This window comes from Aythya marila, assembly GCF_965140915.1.
Source record: "Aythya marila genome assembly, chromosome: 2".
Lineage (NCBI taxonomy): Eukaryota > Metazoa > Chordata > Aves > Anseriformes > Anatidae > Aythya > Aythya marila.
In genome coordinates, this window is record NC_139043.1 from 4,577,297 (window position 1) to 4,603,909 (window position 26,613).

Sequence of the window (26,613 nt, forward strand, 5' to 3'; positions counted from 1 at the left end):
AATTGAAGGCAGTTTCCTCCATAGTAAACTTACCCTAGGGCAGGAAAATTACACAGACTTACCAGCAAATTTGTATACCTATATTTTGTGTGAAATTGTTTCCATAATCATACCCCAAATCATATAGGTGCTGTGAAGAACTATTTTACTTTCTTAAAAAAAATGTCTCCAGCAATTTCTGAATCAATCAGTGATTTGGGGCCCTTGTACTTTAAAGAAGATCCCAATCACAGCCATAAAACTGGGCTTCCTTCAAGTATCTCAGGTGCAGCAACTGAATCTTTAGAGCCCCTCGCTTATCACTTCTGACTAAACTTGGCTTATGGCTGTGTCATTTTTCCAAGCTCTTCAGCTTTCCTCTGATTTCTAAAGTGACTATTTCCTGTCATTATATATTAGTCCATTAGATATATTAACAACAAAAAACAAAAAGAAATCTGCCTCAGAAAAGTGAAGAACTAAAACCAGCAGACTCAAGTTACCATTTTTGCGCTACCTGGGACAAACCACAGTGATAATAGAGATTCGTTTGTGATAATAAATATATCATCATAATAATAAAATACTTTTTCTAGTCTAATGTAGACCTGCATACATACAAGAAACCTACTCAGTGTCTGCACATACCCACCCTGCCACAAACTTCCCCAAACAACTCTTACTTGTCTACACCTCCCCTGATTTTGATCAGGATGATGTGATTTATCTGAGACTGAGATGATAAAAAGCCATGAGGAGTAATGAGATCTTTGCAGTTTCCACTCTCAGCATTGGGTAGGTTTCGAACAGAAGATGGTGGACTTATTCACGGAGGCAGATAGTACCTCGTGCTATAAATTAGCTTCACACTAGTTAGTTTAAGCACTAAGTAGCTGCCTAGGTGTGAATCCTGTGAGATGAGGAAGGGTTACTCCATCCTGCTGCACCAACTGTGCTACAGTTCTGCTCAGAAAGAGGGAAGCTTAACATTTTGTTATTATTCCACTGACATGATGAGGCCCATGAAACATTCATAATCTAATCTCTCAGATTAAATTCCACTAGCAAATGAATTATTAAAAAAAATGCAGAGGAAATCTGGGATGTTACTATTATCTTTGCTTTAAATGTTTTATTTGTATGAGACATTCTGTACAAGACAAAATTAAATATACATTTTGCACAAATGCGATATATATGACACCTTACCAAAATAGCACTTCTGATTAAACATTCTGCATATACAATATGCCATCTTTGTTGTTAGCTAAGGCATCACATTTCAGCAGAGGGTGCATTTTTTATATCACAGAAGGAAAGAGAATGAATTTAAGATATACATAGAGGCCAAGTGCCAGTGTCTTTTAATGTACAATTAGCAACTCCTTGCTTTGTTCACTTCAGGAAGTCACGTTTATCAGGCAATGAAAAAGAAAATGGGAAACAATGAAAAGGAAAAAGTAATTAAAAAAAATAGATGTAAGCTGCTACAACAGGATATGAATTCGCACAGGTCTGTACAAAGGTTTTTGTATTGCCATATGACATTTTGTATCATCTTGCCTGATCATTTGATTGAAAAAGATCTGTGATATCTTAAATAACCTCCTGTGTTTTGCTATCAAATTGAAATATTTGAGTCTTGATGCAGAAGGTGAGAGAGGCAATACTCAGGTTTCTTTTTTTTTCCTTTTTTTTTTTTTTTTTTTTAAATGTGGTTTGGTTTGTTGGTTGTTTTTTTTTTTTGTTTTGTTTTAGTTTTAGGATTGGTTGATTAGTTTGTTTCTGCAGAAGAGGTAGCTCTACATAAGTAATTTTGTTACTCATTTCCTCTTTACTGAAAGATGCCTTAGTAAATCTCAAGAGCCATCTCTCTTGCCTAGTAAGGGCAGCATCGTTGAGCCCTGGAGAAGGCAGGTACTGCCTGTAGGCTTCAGGAGCAAAGATGGTGGAAGGGGCTTAGCAATGCTGTGCTCAAGCTTGGTGGAATTACCCTACAGTGGTGGTAGTTTTGGTCCAAGTGTTTTGTTTCTGCCTTTGTGAGTGAGGGCACAGGTGAATCTTGAGTTAGACCATCTTAAACAGATGGCAGACAGTGGACTTTGCATAACAAATATATAGGGACTTAATTACAGATAATGAATATGAAAGATCTGTCTCACTGGGATTCTGCTGGAATATAAATTAATATTCAACAAAAATATTATCCATAACCAGTGAGGATGGAGCCTCAAATGTCTTTGAAGACTGTTTTAAAAAGAGAAACAGAGTTCAGGGCTCCCTCTGATCTTCATTTATGCTTCAAAATAAGAAAAAATATATATATATATAATCCATTTCCATGCCTATTTATTAATCTTGAACTCTTTGTTATGTCCTGAAAAATCCTTAAGGATTTAAAGATTAAAGATTAAATCTTTAAGGGTGAAGTTGATCCAAGGCTATCCCCTTGGGCTCCAGCTATACTCAGTTTATAATCCTATAGTCTGGATCATAATTCTTCTTGCCCAAAAGCAAAGATATATCACACCTTACTATCTGTTTCAACTCTAAAGGTAGCCCAGAGAAACAGTTCCTCCAAGCACATCTGCACTGGAGACATCCATATTTTAATCAGATGAAATCAGGGCTGTAACAAGGCAGCTCCCTTCCTCCCCAGGGGAACACTTATGTTCACTGCTCTTCCATCTGGGAGTGGAAAGTCATTTCCTCCAAACTGACATAGTTTAAAGCAGTGCTTTAAAGCAAACTGTGTAGGTTTAATACATTGAAAAATTCAGAAAGGAATTTTCATCTCTACACTATTTTCTTTCCAAATGCATTCTGTGAAAAGTCTTATGTTATAGCTGCCCTGTGGGGCAGCTGGGAAAATCAGACTATATTCACACCATGAAACAAAGTGTGGACTATAGATTATTAAAAAAAAAAAAAAAAAAAAAAAAAAAAAAAAAAAAAGTAAATAAATAAAGGAGCAAAGGTTTTATGCAGGCTGGTAGACTGCCTGACAACACACTCAGCCACCGTTATGTCTGTGATTTTTCAAGCTGTATTATTGAAACGTCTGGATCTGGGATCCTTGAACATTTGGGATCTCCAGCTCCTAGAAATACTGAAGCTCACTGAGGCAATGTCTTACCAAGGAACTGGTGTGCTTGAAGTTTAGATGAATGCATCCTAAAGGCAGTCTTGAGTCCACCTACAGCTGACAGTACAAACATATCCCTAAATACACTGAGATGAAGGGGGCAATGTAATATTCCTGTAAGAGAGTCAGGAATGGGCTCTGAGTAAGGAATCTGATGCTGTCTATGGCTTCAAGGCTGAATGGGAGATCTTCATCTCACAAAGTGTAAAGAAGGAAGTTTGCCTATCTGATCTAAAACAAATTACACTGAAACAAATAAAATTGAAATAACTGCAACTCTGATATGCTTTACTGCACATAGATATCTTGATGTAAATGAGAAGCAAAGGGGGAGACAGATGTACATTCACAGACTAAACTTTTCTGGTAGTATGTTATGGTTTATACTCAAGTCAGTTTCCAAATCTATATCAAGTGCTAATTCCCTAAAATTTGTATTTGCACAGACTGTTTTATATCTCAAGGCTACACACAGTAGGATATTTAATTTTTGTTAGAAATTGATTTTGAAAATAGCACCTAGTTTATCTGGACTCAAAGTTTTCATATTGACCAGGAAGAAGGTGCTATGATAAATATCAGCAAGTAAAAGTCTTGTATTAAACTCTCATGAAATACTTACTTTTAAGTGAGACAAATTATTCCAGAAACCATTTACCTGCAGCTTTTCTGCTGGCAAATATTTTTTTCAAAAGCATTTTTTCTAGTCTTCAGTAGCTTGTTCCAATTTTAGTAAAATGTTGCCAAAATAAAGAATTCATTTCATAATACAAACTGTTCTTTTAGTACCTCATGGTACATCTCCACAGTACACCATTTTCACACATGCATTTTATTTAATCATGAAAAACAGTATCTATCACAGATCCTCTATCTTTACATTTCAAACCTAACAGCATTTCTGTTTTCTTGTAATAATGAAGAAGCAAACCACAAATTTTATCTAGCACTTCAGTGTAAATAAAACCTAGAGTATAAGCAGTTACACTGATATAAAAGATATTTAAACATCTTTCTCCTGTCCAGAAAGGAAATGAACTACATCAGTGTGAGGCACTGTGCACCACAGAATTTCACCCAGAACATACCAGTATGTTCTGTTAACAGAATACCGAAGCTTTACTGCAAATTTTATAACACAAGAACTTTGTGTAGGTCTGGCTCTATCTGAAAAGTCCATGTGATCACCAATACATTCAGTGCAAAATGAGACTTACTAATATAAGGTAACAAGGTGAATATATATATTTCTTGGATGACATTTTATACTTGCGCTGTAGTGTTGTAGGTGAATAATTAGGCAACACAGAGAAAGCAGGTACAGTGACAGAAATGGATTCAGCTTCTTTCATCAGATTTTTGGAAACAATTGCAGGATACAGAGTAGATCCAGAAAGAGACCTCAAGGGGACATTGACAACTTCACTGCTTCGTCTGTAACCATCATTTGGCACGGGAAACTCAGTCGACACTCAGAAACTGTATGTTATAATCAGTCTCAAAGAATTTATGTAAGTGTTGTTTATATTATTGAGCAAAATATCCGAAGCATGAGGTGAATGAGGTGAAACTCTTCCAGCCTGCACACAACCATGTCATTCTTCCTCATCATAAACGGCATAACTCTTGTCCTATTTCCTGTATTGGTGGGAATAGGAATGTGCTAGTTCTGTCATTTCCCTTTTTTCTCTTTACAAATAAAGTGTGGGTCAGGTCAGTCACAAGATTGGTTCTGTGCCATTCCAGTCAATAACAGCTCCTTGCCACCTAGGAATAAAAGCAATATTTTACTCCTTTAATTTAATCGGGGCATTAGAAAGGTAAGCCAACACCTCTCAACCACCCACCCAACCTTAGAGAGTTCAGGATAGACTCACTTGGGGTAGTGACATCTTCTCCAAGGGAAAGAAAGGGAAATGTGCCCGCTAATTTTAGGTGCCCAACAAAGAGTCCTCAGCAACAGCTGATTCAGAATTAGAACCTTGGTTTTGCAAAGACTTTAGGCAGTCCCCAGGATTGGGTACAAGAATTGACCATGTATAATTGACCATGTATAACCAGAATGATCAGTCTCTAAGCTGTTACAAGGCAATTTGCACATTCCTATACAGCCAAGTTTCTGATTGAAGCTGTGTGACTGTAAAATCCCAAGACAAGATAATTTAATTTATCAGCTATCATTGCTCCTGTCCTTGGTTCCTTTGAAATATTCTGTGGCTTGCTCTGATGGTAATGTTTTGATATTAATGTGAAGATCCTTTGCTTTTTCTCTGTCTCATCACTTCATCAGAATACCACTAAAGATGTATACTGAGAACAATGTTTTTAAATAAGCCCACAGGCATACGCACACAAAATCTTCAATCTTTTAAATTACTGGCTTTGTATCAGCTGCTACTGCTCAACTGTCCACTCCAGGAATGTGACCAGTACAGTGAGTGCTAAGAAGGTACCAGTCCTGAATTTGTCACCAAATGTGTCTTCAAAGCAGGGCAGAATACAAAGGGGTGAACCTAGAGGTGAACTTGTGAAACCAGGATAAGTCTCTCCAATGACAGCACTAAATTGAAGTGAGTTATTACATGAATAGCACCCTTGGCACTTCTCATATTTACAAATTCATGATCTATATGTGAAAATTAAACTACTGCATTCCCAATGTCCAATATATGACCTGGTCCAACTGTCCGATATATGATGTCCAACATATGATCTGGTTAAAAAATCTGTCTCAAAGAGCAGGAGCACAGTGGTAAGACATGGGTGAGGGGATGGGGACAACAATGACTTGACAGTCTGCAAGCCACATTTTTTTTGTCACAGAGGAAAAGATATGTCAGCAAGGGTATGACAGCTCAGTCCTTTCATTTGTCAAGTCAATTAAGTGTAAAACAAAACCAAGAGCTGAATCCATGCAGTATTCAGCTCAAGGTCTCAAAGAAAGTGACCACCTGAGGGATTTTTTTTCAGTACACAACCCCAGTGAAAGTGCAAGTAAACTGACACTGAAAATTGGACTGCTGTGAAATTTTTCTTTCCTTCCTTTTTTTTTTTTTTTTTTTGAACTTGCTGAGAAGATGAAAAAAAATGCAGAATGAAGACTGGATTTAGTAGTAATAGGCAACAGCAATGCCTCACATTTAAGCTAATAATTGATTGGGAACAGTTGACACAGTTTGGCATCTGCCAGTGCAGAAAGCTGTTTCTGCCAGAGGTTCAGAACACCACCTTTTCCCCATGAATAAGTAAATAAATAAATAAAGGTAAGTGGGAAGTGCAATTGCCCACTGTATTTTTCTGGTAATGCCACCAAATCATCCTTTATCTTTGTGTCTTTCCAATGCAGCACCTTCCATCTCACCAGGATGATTAAAGCTTTGAGAGGGATTTGCAGGGGCCAAATGATGCCGAATGAAACCTGCTGTGAGGACACACTGCACTCTGTGAAAATATTAACAAGTTCTGATACCATTTTTGCTGTTACGGCTTAAGATATTGCTAATCTTTATGCAGTGAAGAACTGGACATTTTTAAAATAGGCTTTCAATAAAAAGTTTAAACAGCAAAACATATTCTGAAGCAGGACTCAAGGTAACTTTCATAACAAGCCTTATCTCCTGTATTTATTTTCCAACTATTTTTCTTGGGCTGTTTGTGAACTGAAAAGCAGCCCTTGCCAGTTTGCTCAGTCCTTTTGGAGAGGACTTTGAAACTTTTTCATCTATTGAATCTGCACAAGAAAAGGTGTCAAATAATGCTCATTCACAGGTGCTGAACAAGTAATTTCTTTATAGAAACAAAAACAGTTATTTCTTTATAGAAACAAAATGAACCAGACAATGCAGTGCCATCATTTCCCCAAACTGTCCTGCTGGAATGTAATTCAAATGGAACCCACATTCTAGCTGCTGATTCAATTATAACTTATCAAATTAGCAATGTGAAAACAACACTAATTTGGTTCGACTACAACCTCATCCAAGAAGCTAATGGGAATACATCCATTGAACGTAAGAGGAACTGGTTCAAACCCTGAACAATGCTCAGCCTGGAATAACATTTAGAGAATATCTCCTGTACTAATCATTTGACACTGTTTTAGAGTATACCAATCATTTATGGTGAAATACTCACACTCTCTTCTTCTCTATCAAATTTCTACCAAATGTCTCACTTTGAAGGAATACAAATCAACTATGTGTACCACAAAAAAAAGCTGCCACTAGAGGGTTAACAAAATGCATTGCTGGATTTGGATTATAATATCAGATCAAAGTTTTATTCCCCTCAGGCAGAGCTAACAGATGTTATTTCCGCCAGTGCAGACTGCCGCTGAGGATCGTGACTGTGATATAAGAGTATTCAGGGGAGAACGGAATCAGACATCTGCATGGCATCTCCCAAACAACCCAGGGATGCACATTCCAGACATCTCTTGGTCAGAATCTGTCTACTTCCACAGATGTCTAGGGATGAAAACCACAATAAAAGTGCATTTAATAGCACTGACTCTTTAGCTGCGAGCCTGCAGGTTGAAGCAATATCTGTTGATGACTATTTGTTTTAGCCATGTGAAGTGTTACCTGCTTTAAACTCAAATCTCTCTTTTCCAACATTGTGTATGATAGGGAATAAAAACATGAGCCTCCTCCTTCTGTAGAAGCAAAACAACTCTTCTCCTCTCATAATAATCATAATGAAAAAAACTAAATATAGAAACAATCTTTTAAATATACAGTTCTTCCATTGGAAGAGGATAAGAGAACAAACAGCTGACAGATGTTAGGCATATAAATCAATGCACTACAGGATGGTGGTGTTCAGGTATGGGGTAAACAAGTGGTACAACTTTTCATGGATTGAAACAGAACTAATTGGTGAAAGAAAAATCCCAATCAAAATTTGGAAACAATGTTTAATTTCAGTTCTGATTGTACAGACTGTGAAATTCTCCATGCTGTCTGAGAAATTATCCTACATTTTTTGATGAGATAGGTTTAAAAATGAGCTTCATTATGAATGCTTGGCCAAAAGGAATAATGTCTCTGTTTGTTTTGCTTGCTTTAATAAAAATATTTTATTGTTATTTTCCATAGTTGTATGATAGAAAATATTGCTTTTCTCTTTGTCAGTTTGGTAAAATGTTGGTTAGTTTGATTTGTTTTTACTTTTCCTTATATATTGTTTCATAGTTGAAAGAAAAGTTCTTAAAACAAAACCAGAAAATATAACATGAAAAACAAAAAGCAAGTGGAGAATACTGAAAACAGGGAGACAGACTGATCAGGGTAAATCAGGCAGTCCTAGGAACGGTACAAAAAAAATTAGCTGACACTGGAATTTCCTGATAATTTACTTCTCTAACAGATTAGAGCACAGAATTTAAAATAAACAAATATCACCATTACCAAAACTGTGTGCAACTTTGATGCAATGCCAGGAATGTTCTAAGTGTAACTTTAAATAGTTGCATGCATTATTCACCCCAAAGCATCAGCTATGCATTATCTTTGTAGTAATGCTTGTGTTTTACCTTGTGTCTGAGAGCAATCAATTCAATCTATGTGTATGGAGCCTGAACTAATGTCACCGCTGTCATGTCACAGGATACCTTTTCTACTTTTCTGTAACTTTATAATGGCAGCTCTCCATGAACATGCTGTTTGGCAGTCACTGTCCTTATTTGTTTCACTTTTTTTGTTTGTTTGATTGATTCTTGTTGTTGTTTTTTTGTTTGTTTGTTTGTTTGTTTTTTTGTATGTATTATTATTAACAGAAAAATGTGCCAGAGAGAGGAGAGAAATTACTAGAGAAATATGAAGCTGCTTGGCTTTTACGAGAATTAACAATGAGGCTTTTACTTCTTGCTCCAAAGACGCTCACATAACAGCTTTCAAAGTCCTACTGGTGGAAGTTGATATAAAGCCGGTACAGTGAAAGCTCGCTATTTTGCTTCATTTCTTATCTCAGTAAACTGAAAATGTTCTTTAGTATGACTTAGACAAATTCTTTAAAAATCCATCATTTAATATCATACAGACCTTAAAATGGTCATGAAATTCCTAACATGACAGTAACTGGCCTTGAATTTAAAAAGAAAATATGACCTAAGAACCATCAAGAATGACTTGAAAAGCACTCCAATTTGTGATTTTAAGAAAGTCTGCCATGGACAAATGGACAATTTGAGAGAACTAAGACTATTACGCACAGCTTCATGAATCAAAAATGTACAAATGCCCCAGTGCAATTATATTTTTCAGAAAAGACTGATGAAGATGGAAGATATTTTCTCCTTTTCTCATTATACCTCTACAATAGGAACCAATCACTTTTAGGAAATCAAATTTTGATCTGTTGAAATCAAGTTGAGCTCTTAAACTACCTTCGGTTCAGTCATTACTTGGAGATGAAATGAAAGTTCCTCTAACAGCCAAATGAATGTCTTAGACAGTTTGATGTTAACTGCAATAACATGCAAAAAAAAGGTGATATTTTCTGATTTTTAACCAGTAACTTCACAAGATTGACTGCTGTAATATTTCCTTTTAACCACACACCATCCTTACATATATTATTTATATCAATGAGTGAAAATATCTATGAAAAAATGTAGTTTTCACTTACTTTGTTCTAATGCAGTGCTCAAGTGGAGGAGTAAGATCATTTTCTTTATCTTCAGTGAACATCTGAGTTGTGTCTGCAGAGACATAGCATACATGATTAGTGACTGGGGTATAAGTCTATTTATTTCTGCACTGCAGTGGCTTCTAGGAAGTCCACCCATGGATGTAACAGCACAGACTTTTAGCTCATAGTCTATTGCCTGTTCATGTGATGGTGGCCTAAAAGCTGAAAGGGGGTGACTGAATGCAAACTTGCTGTTGGGAATGGTCCCCAGATTTTGCCCAGTGCTTGTTGGTTTGGGCCAGAAACTTGTCCAGAACTGTGCTGACTACTTAATGGTAAGGATAATCATGGAACAGTGTTCAGACCCATGATCTGACCCCAGTTAGTTTATCAATATAGAGATGGTCTCAAGGAAAACATGGACTAGAAGATGAAAGAAAATGCTGTAGGAGAGAACTGTCATTACGATTTGATTTTGCAGTCAAAGCCACAATTACTAAGAAAGCAATTTTCTTTAATGGAATACTAAAGACAGCAGATGTCCTTCACTTGAATAAGAAATCCCAATTTAGGTTAAGATTTCTTCACCTTTGAAAGGAAGACTGTTCCTTGACTGTTGAAAATGTGAGAAAAGACTATGGACTACCATATCCTGGGCTGCATCAAAAGTAGCATGGGCAGAAGGGTGAGGCAGGTAATTCTGCCCCTATGTTCTCGTGAAATCTTGCCTGGAGCACTGTGTTCAGATCTGGGGTCCCCAACATAAGAAAGACATGGACTTGTTGGAGTAAGTCCAGAGGAGTGCCATGAAGCTGGAGCATCTCTGCTATGGAGCCAGGCTGAGGGAGTTGGAGTCATTCAGCCTGGAAAAGAGAAGGCTCCAAGGAGACCTTACAGCAGCTTGCCAGGGCCTAAAGGTGGCTGCTGAAAAGCTGGGGAGGGACTTAGTATGGGGGTTTAGTAATAAGACAAGAGCGAGAATGGCCTTAAACTGAAAGAAGCTATATTTAGATTAAATATAAGGATGTTATTCTTCACTCAGAGGGTGGTGAAGCACTGGAACATAATACCCAGCGGAGCTATGGCTGCCCCGTCCCTGGAGGTGTTCAAGGCCAGGCTGAATGGGGCTTTGGGTGGCCTGATGTGGTGGGAGGTATCCCTGACCATGGCAGGGGGTTGGGACTGGATGGACTTTAAGGTCCCGTTCAACCCAAACCATTCTCTGATTCTGTGAAGACAGTGTTGTGATGGATATAAGAGAACTACCACAGGTTCTGAGCATTCCTTTGGGATGGAGGGCAATTGCAGTGTTCCGGGGAAAACAGAGAGGTCAGTGTCTCAGACACAGGATCTGTCAACAGTGAAAGTAGCTACTGAATTTCCCAGGGAGAAAACATCCTGTGACTAGCTTGGATGTCAGCCTACTCAGCTGTTTCCTGTTTTGTAGTAAAACATTTTAAACTAGCAGCAGACTAGTGTTTTTTTTTGTTTGTTTGTTTGTTTTCCCGCTTCTCTATCTGTCATCCAGTCCATGGGAAGGTTGTGAGCATCTAGCAATGCCAAGGCCAGGTACAGGATATGCATCTGATTAAGAGAGACTGATGTAGACAGAATGGGAGGCAATTGCTCTTATATTCTCTTATATTCACTTCTGCCAGTGTCAGATATTTCTAGCTTTTACATGTCAGGGAGAGTACCTGACTATCTCTTGTCTGATGATCTGGTTGAAGGGCTGAAAATGGTGGCTATGGCTCTGGAAGAATCTTTGAAGAAATCCAGTTATATTTTTCTCAGGAATTATTCAGCTGCATTTTGAAAATACCTTCGAAAGTACAGTGAGTTCAAAGTATGCTCCAATGAGATATAAGAAGATTTATTAAAGCAGATTGTACAAAAATTCATTACATCTTCACTTGGAGACAACATAATGTAAATGTTAACATAGGTAGGCATTAACTGTATATATTAGAAAAGAGTACTATTTCTCTAAGCAGAGTATATAAACATGCTATGTGACCTGTAACAAACATCCCAGAATCTCTACTGAGTCCTTAAACACAAAAGCACACGAGCAAAATGCGGAAAGTGATTAATTTAGATACACTGGCTAGTTTTCCTTCTCTGCCTATTAGAAATTTCTACCAAAAGGGAAAGAAGGACTGATGATCTTTTATTTAGGACAGCATGTTGTACTCACCAGCAGATGTTGCCTATTTTAGAATAGAACTTCACATTTCTTGCCTACGTTTTGGCAAATGGTTATGAGTACAAGAAATGGGACAAAGTCTCAATCCCACATAGTTTTGATGATGATTTAATACAAAGCAGCAATTGCTATTACCTACAAAAATCTAATTCTGCTCTTACCCTGTTTTCGCTTTTACTCGCATAGTGTAATTTCTTCAAGATTTCTTGAAATGTTACCTTGATTGTAATCTTCATAATTCTAAACAATATCTACACTTTGAGGAATTCCCCTTTTTGTCAGCGAAAAGCAAATGACCTTGCTAACCAGCACCGGTGGTTGTGCATGAGCCAGGACTTCATACTACCCCTCTGCCTGATTATCTTAGTTTCCATGATGGAAATACCAGTCATACTTGGCATTGTGGTATTTCAATCTGGTACTGTATGCACAGTTTAGATTTATGACCAATGGCACCTTTAAGATGTAAAGTAATCTCAGTTTTTCTCCAGACCTAACAAGGGATTACTGTACAATAATCAAGAAGTAAGCAAGAAATAAGAAAGCGTTTCCCTGGAATGAAGAAATTATTTGCATTTTACAGCCTTTTGCAGAATGTCATAGATAACAAAAGATTTACCAGGACACATCCCTGGAAGAGGCTTTAGCCACAACAAAAAAAAGCTACCTCTCAATGCAAGTTTAATCTTTGAGAAAAAATACACAGTTAAGCCACAACAGGTTGAATAATGAAGAGAAAAATATATACAAACACTAAGCACTTTCTCATCTAGGGATCACAGAATGATGGGTACAACTGGATTTCAGAAATATCCCTGATTTATTAATTAGCAAAAGACAGAAAAGAACCACAGGTTATACAATACAACAGAATATAACGATTGTGTCTCAGTCTCTCCAGTCCTATGGTTAACTATATCATCTATGTCACTTGCAAAGAATCCCCTTACCTTAGGGGAAGACTCCCTCTTTACTTAGTCATGAGTACGTGGCAATTCTCTTGAATCATCAGACACTAGTAAGACTACAGACACCTCCAAAGCACAAAACTTCTAACAAGATCATTTTTCTCATAATGACAATATATAATTGCCAAATAAATAATGTAAAAAGTTCACCTTAAAAGGCATGCTTCAAAAAACTATGAGTCTATGAAAAAAGTGGTGGGTTTTTGGTAATTATTATTGTTTTGATTATACTGTGTTCATTTACAATATACTATTTACAATATATTGTCTCCAAGTGAAGATATAGTGATTTTTTATTATTATTATTTTTTGTACAATCTGTTTTAATAAATCTTGTATCTGGAACACACTGTGTGGGAACCAGTTGGCAACTATATTTTGTGGAGGTTGAACAATTTCTTGAGATAATATATAATGTGATCACTGCCATAGAATGTCATGGAATTTAAGTAAAATAAGAGGATAAATAACAGGGAGAAAGACTATTACATTCATTACTAAATCTTGTGAGATGGCAAAAGGCCTCCAACACTCACATCACACTAGCAGCTTTGCCACATGGCCTTAATTAGAACATACAACACCCATGTATAATTCATCCTGTCCAAGAATCAGAATGTAGACACAAACAAGGAACACCAACAGCTTATTTTTAAAGGGAGGACTACAATAGCACGGCTCCTTAAGATGGAGAAGGAATTCCATTAGATTGTATAAATATATTAGAAGAAAGAAAACAAAAGATAAGGAGGATATTATTACCAAATATGAATTTAGTGGTCAAGAATATCTTAATATGGAAACGAGTAGGAGCTTCTAAGATTCAGAATACTGCTTGTCCAATTGTCTTCCAGTTCAAGAAACATTTCTGTAAAAGGAGCCCCATAATTTGACATGGTTTCCCGAAAGAATGAGCTTAACAAGTCTGATCTGTTGCATGCTTGTGTTTCTAGGTATGCTTACAGGCAGGTAAGAGATTAGTCTTTGTTGGCAAATTAGTGCCATCTTCTGAAGCAACTTGGTTTGGGGGCAAGGATTTCATGCTTCCTCACCTTCTCTGCTCACTTTACCACATGCATGTAAGGCTCAGGATCAGGACACTTGTACTTTCTACCTGTAGAAAACATGTGATTCTCTGTGGAAATGTGAGAGAGAATGGGAGTAGTTAAATATGGTTTATAGCTTTGGAAGTATGAACAGGTCAGATCACAATCTGCTCCTTGGAAACCAGTGTCACTGAAAGATTTAGTAATCTGTGTCAGTGAGCATATGCTCACTTTTAACCCTTTCAAGAGCTTGTCCTCAAAATTACATTGTGAACTCTAATTTCAAATTAATCATCAAAAATAATTATACAAAGTAGAAAGCAGGCCCACAAATAATATTTTTAATGCCTGAGACCATCATAAATTTGCTCAACTTTGTTTGTACTATTGGATTCTTCTTTTTAATGTGATGTTGTTGCCACCATCAGAGGTGAAATGTGGAGTTACTGTGTTGTACGTACCAACTGTTAACCGTATTTCCTCTTCCTGGTTGGCCAAGCCATCATAATAATATAGATCAAATCTCCGTTCTGTTTTCCAGTCACTTAGTAAATCCTTTTCCAAACAAAAAAGCACACTGAAGTGGCTTTCACTGCACACCAACCAAATTGGATATTTAGGGGTCTTCAAGTAACAACCAACCTAAATAAAAAATAATAATAATAAAAAAAAAAAAAAAAAAAAAAAAAAAAAGAAAGGAACAAAGCATTGGAAAAACTTGGGAGTAAAAATAAATAAATAAATAAACAAACAATGTGAAAGACAGGAGCTGTATTCTTCCCTTAAATACAGTCTGCAAATGTTAAAGAAGCTTCTTTATATATGACTAATGAAGTAGATCAGGATAGCACTGGTTGAACATTTAAACGTTTAAAGCAAGAATCTGGCCTTGAGTTATAGGCAAGTGATGAAATCCAGTTTGCTTACTGCAAACAAAATCACGTCCCATATGCTCAGCACCAGAAGAAATCCTGTCCTCTGGAACAGCTATAAACCCATAAAAAAATTGAGTCAGCACTAGTACACAGGAACACCTTTATGGAACAGTACCTGGAAGCCAGGAGAAAGACTTCCCTGGATCGCAGATGACATGAGATACCCATGTGTGGGCAAATAAACCGGGCCCAAAATCTTTTATTGGATTAAAAATATAAAACATTCCATTCATTTTAGCACCCTCTTCTAACTTCACAGTCCAGATATGTAAAATATTTTCCACTACTAGAAGAAAACAATAATAAAAGCAATAACTTGTTTTGATTTGTTATTCTTGACAAAAATTAAAAATTCTCAGGTGAAGAAAAACTCAAGTCTTTTTCAAAAGATGACTTTGCTGAGCCTCTTACTTCCTTTTGAAAGTTTGAAAGTATATTTATTTATAAATATCCTAAATATTTTGTATATAAATAATATTCATACTAATTACTGACATGAAATATTTAGTCTACCCATTATTTAAAATGTGGGCTACTATAGCAGTTCTTTGGATTAGTGAGTAGTTTTAGATATACTTTTACCTATATATGTACCCATTCACGAGTTCTATCATTTTTTTTTTTGTGTTATTTCAGCCCATAGTCTTTAAGGTCAGTTCCAGCAAAGAATTGAGGGTAATTTTATGCTTACTTATGCTCGTGTCTATTATTTTTCATGGTATTTACATTTTAAGGCAGATGTATATATACTTGAATACCTAGAGGTGTGTATCTATGGCTTTGAAATTTAACCTATGTAGATATAAAATGAATCATGGATATTTCTGCATTACCTAAGGTGAGTGAGTAACTTGTAGTATTTTCTACACCTCACACTAACGTATTCACAGATAGCTACCATCCTCCTGTTGCATGCTGCTGCTTAAGAGTATAGCATCATTTAATGATTTTAACCCCTTCAGTAGTAAATAATATAGTGAAAAAATGTAACTAGATTATTTAATGAAGCAAAGAAACCCTATTTATCACAGCTGGGATTTTAATATTCAGTTACAACTGATATTTGCTATCAGCTACAAGCCTGTCATTGAAAGTTACATTCTAAGTTCCAAAGAGGTTTTTTTTTTTTTTTTTATAATATATCTTAATATATCTTACTATATCTAATATAAAAATATATCTTTTTGCTTTCAGTGGATTGTTTCTAACTGCAGCTCTGCCTAGCATTCTTACAGTGGACAGAATCGCTGCTATACTTACTGGATACTGAGCATAACCATCTTTATTTTATCCCCAGTTTTATCTATTGTTTTCTAAGCAGCTGTGACACTTCTGGTAAACTTAGCAATCTGCAAAGCAAGGAATGACAGGCAAGTGTGCAAAGATACACACTCAAAAATGAAAGATCAGTTTCTGTCTCCATGATACAGGCATTTGGTTCAAGAAAACTGCTGGTCCAGAGGTTCAGGAAGTTTCATAGAAGTTTGCATGGTAACATGGAAAGCGATATAGTCTACAGAAATTCTCTCTGCTTATTGATGCCTTTACATTTACTTCTATAGGACTTAAATCATGGTTCAACAAATGCATTATGTGCTAGTGGGGATTCGTATATGTTTTCTAGATACAGATTCATCGATATGGCTTCTATAGTACAGCCCCTCAGTTCTTCACTTTGAGCACACAGGTGCAAGTGTCATCAAAGATATTGCTAAAAAGCAGAAGCCAATATATACGCTGTTGTAATTAAAAGCCTAAACAGTATTGTAAGTGATAAGGAACATACATTTGTTATTATTAACAATTCAGATATAAATTCTAAATCTTATATGAGTACAAAAACAATTATCTTCCCAAATGAGAGTTTCTTCTGATGTTAGATAACGAGTCTCTAGCTACTTAAGTAACTGTTCCCTGACTCATTACTTTGCTATTATCTATTTAAAACAGGCTTTTATACAACAGTTGTTTTGTTTTGTTTTGTTTTGTTTTAAATGTAAATTCTTGGCTTTAAAGTAACGATTATTTTTTTTACAGGCTTTCAAAAATACTCATAACAGGAGTTATCAAGTAAGCAAGTACACAGATGCAACAAAAGATGGCAAATTAGAGGGCAGTGGATGAAAAGATTCCATTTCACAAACATGCATATTTTAGTATGCTTATAAATCACAGCCAAAAGGGAACAGTCAGTCTTCTCTTTAAAATGTTTTCTTCCCATATATAACTGCTAAAGTAACTTCTAAGCTTCATCAAACAACATTTGACAAAACAAGATTAGAGAGATACAGAACTGTTTCAAAGCACACATTTACTCCAGTTCTTACTCACATGAACAATCCCATTGAAGTCAGGACAAATTGTTCTGATGAGTAAGGTCTACAGGAACATTTTCCAAATATGTATAGTTTTCAATTACAATGCTTGAAGAAGGTGAGGGAGTAAACTTTAAGACAATAAGGAGAACATAAAAACATTGGAGGTCAAATCCTTATCTCCCATAAGAAATAAGTATTTGTTTTAGTTACATCAGCTTTACTAGTTAAGGATCAGCTGCTGCTTTTAACATCAAAGTGTTTCCCAGGTGTTGCTTGGTCCCTCCAGATATGCTTTTCCCCAAACCCACTAGCCACTTTATTTTACTGTAATTACCTTCCAGGGTCCTCTGGCTCTCAAGATACCTGAGGCTGTTCCTACAGCAGAGAAAACAGGCTCAGGATTTGTTCACCAGGTTTAAGGTCAAGTGATATGGAATGATGTATGACTGTATTGCTAATATTTTCTTCCCTGCTCCAAACAGGTTACTTTTTCTAGATCTCCTCAACATCCTTGTCCAAACCATGTCCAGGTTTCTTTCTTCAAAACATAACGAAATATGATAAAGAACCATGCTACTGAACAATTTAGCTTTCAGAAAATAAAGACAATCACAGTTCAGTTCTGAGACCCATGCCTTTGCTTTGGTTAGTTTTGTGTACAGACATGGCCTCCAAAAAATCCCAAATGTTAGTGCTATGGTCCACCCACCAGCTGATTGTTCCGGAGTCTCTTTCTAATTTTCCTTCCACTTTAACTATCGAGAAAATTTAGTTCTACAACATTTTTTTTCAGACAAGTTTCTTCACGTGCATTAGTGTGCTAGGTAAACTGTGAGACTTCTTTAATGACCAAATAGTCCACTGTAAAGTCTAATTATTCAGCAGCCCAAATCCAATAGATCTCTCCTTCATATACATTTAATCCATTCTCTTATTGCTTATCATCTTATGACATACATCTGTCATGAAGAAACAAGCACACAAGTCTAATCACTAACAGCATTCATCATGTGTTCAGTTTACACTGTATTTAAACATTCCCCTGCCCTTCCATCCTTCTCTGTACAATATGCACCATGTCTTTTGCAGATTTTATTTGGTCTTTTGGCAACTACCAATATCTGCTATGAGTTCTCCATTATAGAAGTTCTTCATTGTTTCAGTTAAACAACTTAAATAATTAGGTTGCATATTTCTCAGGATCTTACAGCCCTACTTTAGCCTGTGCCTGTGAGAACTGATAATGGGGGGCATCTATGTTTCTGATGTTATACACTGCAAAAACACCCCAGAGCAGAATACACTGTGCAAGACTCAAGACCAGGATCCAGTCACCCTACAACCAGGACAACACTCTAAGTCAATGGAACCTAACAAAGTTGACAGAAGAAGATTGAGACCTTCACTGAGGCTTCTGAAAAGCCCACTGTTGATAGTGGGCTAGCAGATGTAACTATGATATGCACACCTGTCGAACATGCTGCAAAAGGAGATGCCCACAATTCCTTAGGTCCAGTCACTCACAAGGTCTTTACAGCTTCTGATGTCTCACACAAGATTTTTCCTAATATATGTATATTAAAATCATGCAGAAATATCCAATCTTCTTCCCCAAGGTTTATGTTGCCACTGGGACCTGTAGACTTCTAAATAACCTGACCAGATAGTTGCCAGACAAAGAACTAGAAAGAGAAGTTTGCTTTGTAATAAAGAATGCGTGGTTTGTGTTCAATCTAAGGCAGTATATGCATGTATAAACAGAGATCAAAGCATGGCAATAAGAAATACACACAAAAAAAGTAAACAAGCAATCAAAACAACAGCAAAACAGAACAAAACAATCAAACAAAAAAGCAGGAAGGAGTGGATGACATGACAAGCAAAAACTGCAAGATGTAAGAAATAAGGGTCAACATATGGTGGACTAGTCTGAACCTTGACAAAAGAAAAAACAAGTGGTTTCACATCACAATTAAGAATTTATAAAGAGTGAAAAACAAGGATATGTGAGAGAAGAAAGAAAAAAAAAAAAGAAAAAAAAATCTTCTGGCCTAACAACCTCAAGAAATGATGGAACTCAAAAAGCAAAGAAACAAACAAACAAAAGCCACAAAGATCTGAGAAACAACCCATGAACTTCAGAAAGAGCCTGTATACTGATATATCAGTTGGGATCAATCTCACTTAAATGTGTATCTGGTTAATGAGATGATATGCAAATTCCATGTGTCCTGTAGTCTTTGCTAAAGAAAAAAAAAAAAAAAAAAAAAAAAAAGCTGTATGATTGGTAATATGCTTCATCATCTTCATCATTCCAGTTATGCTTATGTCAGCCATGGTGAGACAAAATTTCCTTTCACCCTCATTGTGAGGGTTCTTTTGCCTGTTTCAAGCATCAGTTGCTGAGTGGACTAAAAGTATGTCCTCATTTAACTGGTCTAGCTGCTGAATGGTGGATGATCTTTCAACTGCTGGGCCAGGTCCATAGGTGATAATGATTCTGGAGCATGACAGGACCTGGAAGTGGGCTACTGAAGACCAAGCATGAACACCCAGTACTCTGACTTCACAGGAACCCTGTTAAGCTAACTCAGAGTGTATATTGTCCAACGGGCACTTGCCAGAGAATGGGGCCCTTCTTTCCAGTGGTTGAATGCTGCCCTTTGAGCAGGGATAAATCAGGGACATATGACTTGAATTTGTTTTATTAATTATCATTATTTATGTTAAGGGATCAATAGTGATCTTTCTAGTTTGCTGAACATAAAAAGAATCCTATTATTTTTGCTTTTGCAGTATAATAAAGCATTAAAATAATAATAATACTTTACTATTCAATGTTGATTTTCATGCATGCTTATTACTCTTTTTCAGGCAAAAATAAGGTAAGTGGGGGAAGAATGAGTTAGGTGACTTTTCATGCTGCACGTTTCCAATTCATATGGAGAGTTCACTAACACTAATTGCCTCCCTTACAAATCTCATAAGAATGCTCATAAATTTCACAGACACAATTCTCATCTTCAGAAAACATCAACCTTTCTAAAGCAAGCACCTTCAAAGGGCTCGATTTCAATGCTACAGGTGATCTTTTTCCACATCTGACTTCGGTGTGTACTTGCACAGTGGTAAAACTAAATCCACAGAAAAAAAATATTTATTACTGAAGTATTATTTCAATAATGATTCCATTATGATTGTACAGTATTTTACCATTCAGATTTTATTTGCTCATTGAAGTAGGATATCTTTTCCAATGAGTAAACCAAATGAAGCAAACAAACAGCCTATTGTTTGTTCTGACTTTTTTTTTTCCTCAATTGCAATGACCTTTACTGCCTTGAATCAATATTAAACAATGTTCCAACAATTTTAAGACTGAAGTGTTAATGATGTAAAAAAAGATACCCTCATAATAATGTTTGGGTGATAAAGAATACCACAGACTCAGTTCACCTATTCCACCAGCATTAATAAAACAGCAGGTCAACCACATTACTATTAAATTTGCACTTATATTTACATTGCTGTTATATACAATAATATTTTGCATGTTATTAAGGGACATTGTGAAGTTAAAGTTACTTCCATGAGTATGTACTTGATTTCCATCAGATTAAGATATACCCAAATAATGTTCACAACTTCTGATATTCAGAGTATGCATAACTTAATCACTATGCCCAGTCGGGCAGAAATTGAAGCTGTTTTTAGCCAGATATTTATAAACAGTAGTAGGAAACACTATTGCTACATGAGAATCCTAGATAATTTCTCTGCAGCTTTGAATACTTGTTGTTGTTGAAAAGGAAGTCTATCTGATGATGAGTTGGAGGGAAAAAGTACAAAATTAATGTAGAACAACAGTAAGAGATGTGGGTTCAATCCCAGAACTACCAAAACAAATAAAAGACTCCAGGAAAGCATTGTTTTTTGACTAAGATCCATAGAAGAACATAGCAGTTGTGGCAAAGCATAAAGATCTCAAGGTGCCAACTAGTCCCCAGATCTTTTCTTTATCCTTGCCCCATTCTGCTGATTTTCTTGTATGTCCCATTAAATGAAGAAATGTTGAGAGTGATTCAACCCTTCTTTTAGACTTCAGGACTTTGCTATTCCTTCAGTCCATGTGGAGGTGTTTATAGTTCATTTCAATAAGACTACAACAACAAGTTTCAGGCCACTTATCTCCATCATTTATTTGTAGGCCCTCTAACTTAGGTTGGCCCCTATGCTTTGGCTCTCTGTAAAATCAAACAAGGAAGGGATGGGTATTATCAGAGATGTGGACACCCCTGTTCATCATCTATAAAAGGATGTGGCTGGACTTCTTTCCTAAGCATTTTCAGCCTATGAATCCAGACCCAAATATGGGTACTTAAAATCTAAAGGGATATGTGGACAATATTTGACTTGCCATTTTCTGTTTTGTCTGTTTGCAAAGAATGAAAAATTCTTTTAAACATGTGAGGTTTATTATTCTTATTGTCTTAAATAAAAATGCTGTGATTAGATTTTATTTGGAAGAATGTTGACAAGAAATCAATGCCAATACTTCAGCAACAGTGACCCTGAGAAAAAAGAAAATGGCCAGGAGGAGCACAATAGGACCTCATTAAACAAAATTTAATTTACAAGCTAGAAAAGGAGATTTAAAAAACAGGAATGAAGAACAAAGTTTTGAAATGCCCAATGTCTTTTCAGCTTTGTTTCAGTCAAACTTGTACATATCATGTGTGTTTGCACCCGGTAGCACTCACAGAAACATAAGAAGTGTTTGAAGAAGTGTTTGGACAATGCTCTAAGACATATGATCTGATTTTATTGGGTTGGGGACCCAGGACTTGGACTTGATGATCCTTGTGGATCCCTTCCAATTTGGATATTCTATGATTCTATGAAATATCCTACATGAATAGCAGGATCATTTGCAGAAATAAGGCATCTATGAGGCACAATCTTTACTACCCATTACTGAAAAGTAATTGGAAAATAAAACTAACCATCAGTTTCCATTTTGCAAACACATATTTTTGTTGATGGTTTCTTAAACAAGATGTTTAAAAACCCTCTTTCTAACCCTCTCCCTCCACAGCACCGCCAAAGACCTGGCTTGAAGCCAGTCCAACTGACTGAGAAAGGCGCCAGTTTAGCAGACGTATTTCCCAGTGCAGAAGGTTATAGGAAGGATGTTCCACAGGGCAAATAAACAGGTGAGGTTCCACAAGACAGAGCATGTGTGCTGAATTTAATAATTCAAGTAGGTCTTGTTATAGCACAGACTGTGCTGGTTTCATCAAAGGGCCCAAAGATAATATTTCCCATCTGTGGAATTTTAATGAATAAATTCTGTTCATTTATGCTTCCTTCTCTTTTTGAAAAGACATAGGAAAAATATGTAACTTCTTTGTCAACACTGATTTCTCTTCATTTTCAGAAATGCAAAAACTAAAAAGCAATGGTCTCTTTTGAAATGCCAACAGCTGACACAGAGACTTGGATGCTGACAAGAATCAGGGTTGTGTGAGTTTGGGAGGTCAGCTGGTAGGTAGGTGGCTTAAATAATACAGCAGGACTGTCTACAAGCAGGAGGGAATCAGTGAAGACTAAGAAATCGAGTCCCCTTTTAAAAGAGATGAGTAGCCATGAACACTTCCATTATATTTTTGTACAACAGTACATATTTAAAGTGCTTTCAAAAAGCATTTCAGAAGTATAGCTAAATTCATCAACCAGTATTGTATAAACTATGAAATCAGAGATTCAGAGCACCTGTACTCTAGGTTAACCACTAGCTTGTTGGATGACCTTCAGAAAAGCACTTTGCATTTTGCTCATCTGTCAGCCACCCTCTAAAATGGCAATGCAAAGCATGGATTTATTCATAAGGATCGGTACATAAATGCTAGATGTTATTATTAATATTAGTATCTTTTAAATTCTTCCTTTGAGAATGCACAGTTTTTCTCTTTTGTCACTGTTAGTCTGTTAAACCATCTGATATAAACACAAGGAACTTCTGTTTTCATCTGTTTCTACTTTTAAGTTCACAATAACTTTTGAAAATAACATTTCATTGTCCTAAGTTTTTTGACCTGCAATTTTAATGCGTCATTTAGGCCAAACACTCTGACCGAAAAGAAGGGACTTTCTCTTAAGACTGCTATAATTGGTCCCATCCACTTCTGTGCCTCAACCCTTTCTCTGAGGTCTCATCCCTGCTGCAGAAACCACACAGCTTCTCTGAGACTACTACTGAAATGCTGCATGCTGCCAGCCAGAAAACAGAGGGAAACTTGCACCAATTTTATGTGGGTTGAGCAAGTTTTGGAAATGTTTCATCACTTTAAACTGCATTAAGTAAATCCCAGGAAACCCAAAATCTTAATTTAGTCCTCTTGGTTAAATGTGTAGGATCAGATGGAACTCATATAGCTTGAATATGGGCTTGGCACAGACAGAAGAAATCCAAAGATGTATAACTTGCATATGGAAAAGTAACAGCACTGGACCTTTAAATTTTTGCCTTAAAATGTAGAAATTCACAATGAAACTAGATGTTTGCATATGAATTACATTGAATGAATCCATCTGTCATTTTCAAAAAAAAAAGGCAACAATTACCTTACAAAAACTATACTGAGTATGATGATATGTTAGGACTAAGAGTGATGATTAGACTTTAACAATTTTAGACAAATTACTTGAAGCACACATTTTTCCAATCAGTAAAGATAACACATTCAGCATGATCCACTGAAAGAAATTATTGGATCAGCAACAGAGGGATTCTTCAGGCAATCTTGGGGGAAAAGGGGACAGATCATTTTGGTTTTATTTGCTACTGTTGAAGTTTGACAGAAGGATTAATTCATTTCTCATGCCCTGTAGACACGCCAATGAAACTGGATTATATACAAATACTCCACATTTTAGACAATGGAGATAAAATGATACAGCGTGGATTTACTGCATCTAGTCTGATATCTTGCATATCTCTTCCTAAACGTTTTTGTAAGTAGGAAGAAGGCTACAGAAGACCAATAAAAATAAGCTTGGAGTTTATAACAGAACAAAAATAAGCTTTGTGCTTGTAACAGCTTTCAACAGCTTTGTGCTGTTGAAAAAGGGAAGAACTGTTACATCAGCTTGCAAATGTCGAGTTGATAGGGATTAATTGTTTAGGTGGCAGGTTAGAGTACAAGTAAGAGTGTTAATCAGAGGAAACTAAGTAAGTGATCAGTCAAGTTTAATGTAAGAAAGAACATCCAAAGCACAAGATGTGTAGTAGATAACATCAAAATCTTTACATTTAGTGTTACAGGTACCTGCCAATCTCTTTTTAAACTTGCTTATATTTTAAAGTAGACATGTGAGAAAAAAATATAAGATCATAGTTATATACATTACAATCAATTGATAAATGTCTATCTGAATAGAGAGGCAAGAACTTTATGGATACAGATTTTTAAGAGAGAGCCTACTTTACATCAGGACATAAAAATATCCTGCATTATCCCCTGAGAAATTGACTGAATGTGACCTAGAGGGAGTTGTCCAGCTCTAATGTCTATGATTCACAATATATCATGCTTATGATCTTCTTACTTCTTGGGGGGGAAAAAAAAAAAAAAAAAAGATAAATGACAGTTCCAGTTCTTTTCCATTCCTGGTTTCAGTTACCATCCTCATAGCCACAATGTAATTGGATGCTGGAGCTACTTACTTAAATGTGGAGAGGAAGAAAACAGTCAGTTTGAAAGACTTGCAGGCAAATTCTATTCTCAGTTCCAACACAGCATACTATCAGTGCCATTTATTTTCTCTAAATTGCTTTAAACTAGTAAGTTTGTAAAAGAAAGCAGAATCTGTCCCCTCATGCTGAAGCCACAGTAGGGACTCCCCTGACCTGTGAACAAAATCCAACAGAAAGTTTTGTCCTAGTCCTTAGACGGGCATGCTCTGAGACGTATGAACTGAAATGCAGAGCAGATGTTCTTAAAAAAAAAAAAAAAAAAACACAGAGAGAGAGACAATTTTCATCAGATGCTTAAGTGGTGTAGAATCAAAACCAAAACAACAACAAAAACACAACGTGTACCAGGGCTTCTGTAACCAATTAAGAAAACAGATCACTGCTCCTGAGTCCAGCTCCCAAGCTGGAAGGAAAGGACATCCTCCATCATATAATTTGCAGAGTAAGTGGAAGACAGTGTCTTGTTCTCTGAGTAACTTTTTATTTTGTTTTTAGAGGGCAGATGAGAAAGAAATAGCTCTTACTTACACTGACCTCACTGACCATTTTGCTATTTAGAAGTCATTTTCCTCACTGGAGAATGGAAAAAATGCTATAGTAGTGTAAAACCTTTTTTTGAGGTTTTAAGTGTTACATTCTTTATATGAAAGGGCAGAGAGCTTGAAATAGAAAAAGAAGTTAAGATATTTTTAGTTCAGTTTACTCGGAATTAATCTGATTTAAATACACTGGTACTCTCTTGACTGAATTGAAACCTTATTATGATCTTGCGAATAATGTAAAGCATTGCATTAATTAACAATAATAAAAATTAGAATTCTCAGTAGTAAGAAAATGTAACTGACTTCAGCCATATGGGAAATAGTTAAAATCAAGCTTTGCTTTCAGTCACACAATAATATTAGATCAGTACAAACAAATTCTTTGCTAATCGTTTTCAAATTTGTATAGAGGCACTGACTGCAAATCCAGATGGGACCATTGCAATTATCTAATCTAGCATCTAACACAGGCAAGAGACTTTCAAATAATATCCCAGCATCAAACACAAGATTGCCTGTTTAAGATAGAACAAGTCTTTAGGAAAGACGTCTGTTGTGTTGATAACATCTGTTGATGGAGAATCAGGGAAATCCTTATGCAATTTTTTCCAGAGGTAAATTAATAGTTGTTACTTCTTTGAAAATTTTAATCTGTCTTTTAGTTTTCATGATAAATACAACTAAAATATTAATTTCAAAGCCATATTAAAGGGAACTTTACCATTTTATAGCCAGATTCATCAATTTTCTCTTATTATTATTGCTAATACAATATTATTAATTCCACCACAGCATGGAGCAGACGATGCAATCAGTCTGGCTCCACATCACATAGGAATTCATGGAAAACTGAGTATTTAAGGTGAGCTTCAGCTCCAGATCCAGTCACTTATATTTATATGACTAAAATATGTACTCACATGCGAGCTGGGTGTCTCATGTCCACTACTATCAGTGGAGATTTGATGAATACAACCAGGGGAACTTGTTCTGCAGACACCTACGCTTAGTCGGGTCAACAGCTTTTGGCTCCAGAGACTGCACTGACTAGGTCCTAGTTCACATGACGTACGTAGTAGTGTTAGTCT

General features: G+C 36.2%; 1 protein-coding gene across 5 annotated transcripts in view; it reads right to left on the reverse strand.

Moving 5' to 3' along the window:
• MINDY4 (MINDY lysine 48 deubiquitinase 4) overlaps positions 1-26,613 on the reverse strand; it is a 136,021-nt gene that overhangs the window by 52,539 nt on the left and 56,869 nt on the right. For 2 of the 5 annotated variants that reach the window (XM_082753228.1, XM_082753229.1), the window contains 3 exons: positions 14,436-14,616; positions 9,752-9,824; positions 1,024-4,891 (listed from right to left, as the gene is read on the reverse strand). In XM_082753228.1, coding sequence (XP_082609354.1) covers positions 4,843-4,891; positions 9,752-9,824; positions 14,436-14,616 — 303 coding nt within the window. In that variant the 3' untranslated portion in view covers positions 1,024-4,842. Of the gene's footprint in view, positions 1-1,023; positions 4,892-9,751; positions 9,825-14,435; positions 14,617-17,240; positions 17,356-26,613 lie in introns of those variants that run through there. The other 3 variants (XR_014316901.1, XR_014316902.1, XM_082753230.1) reach the window with 2 other exon arrangements.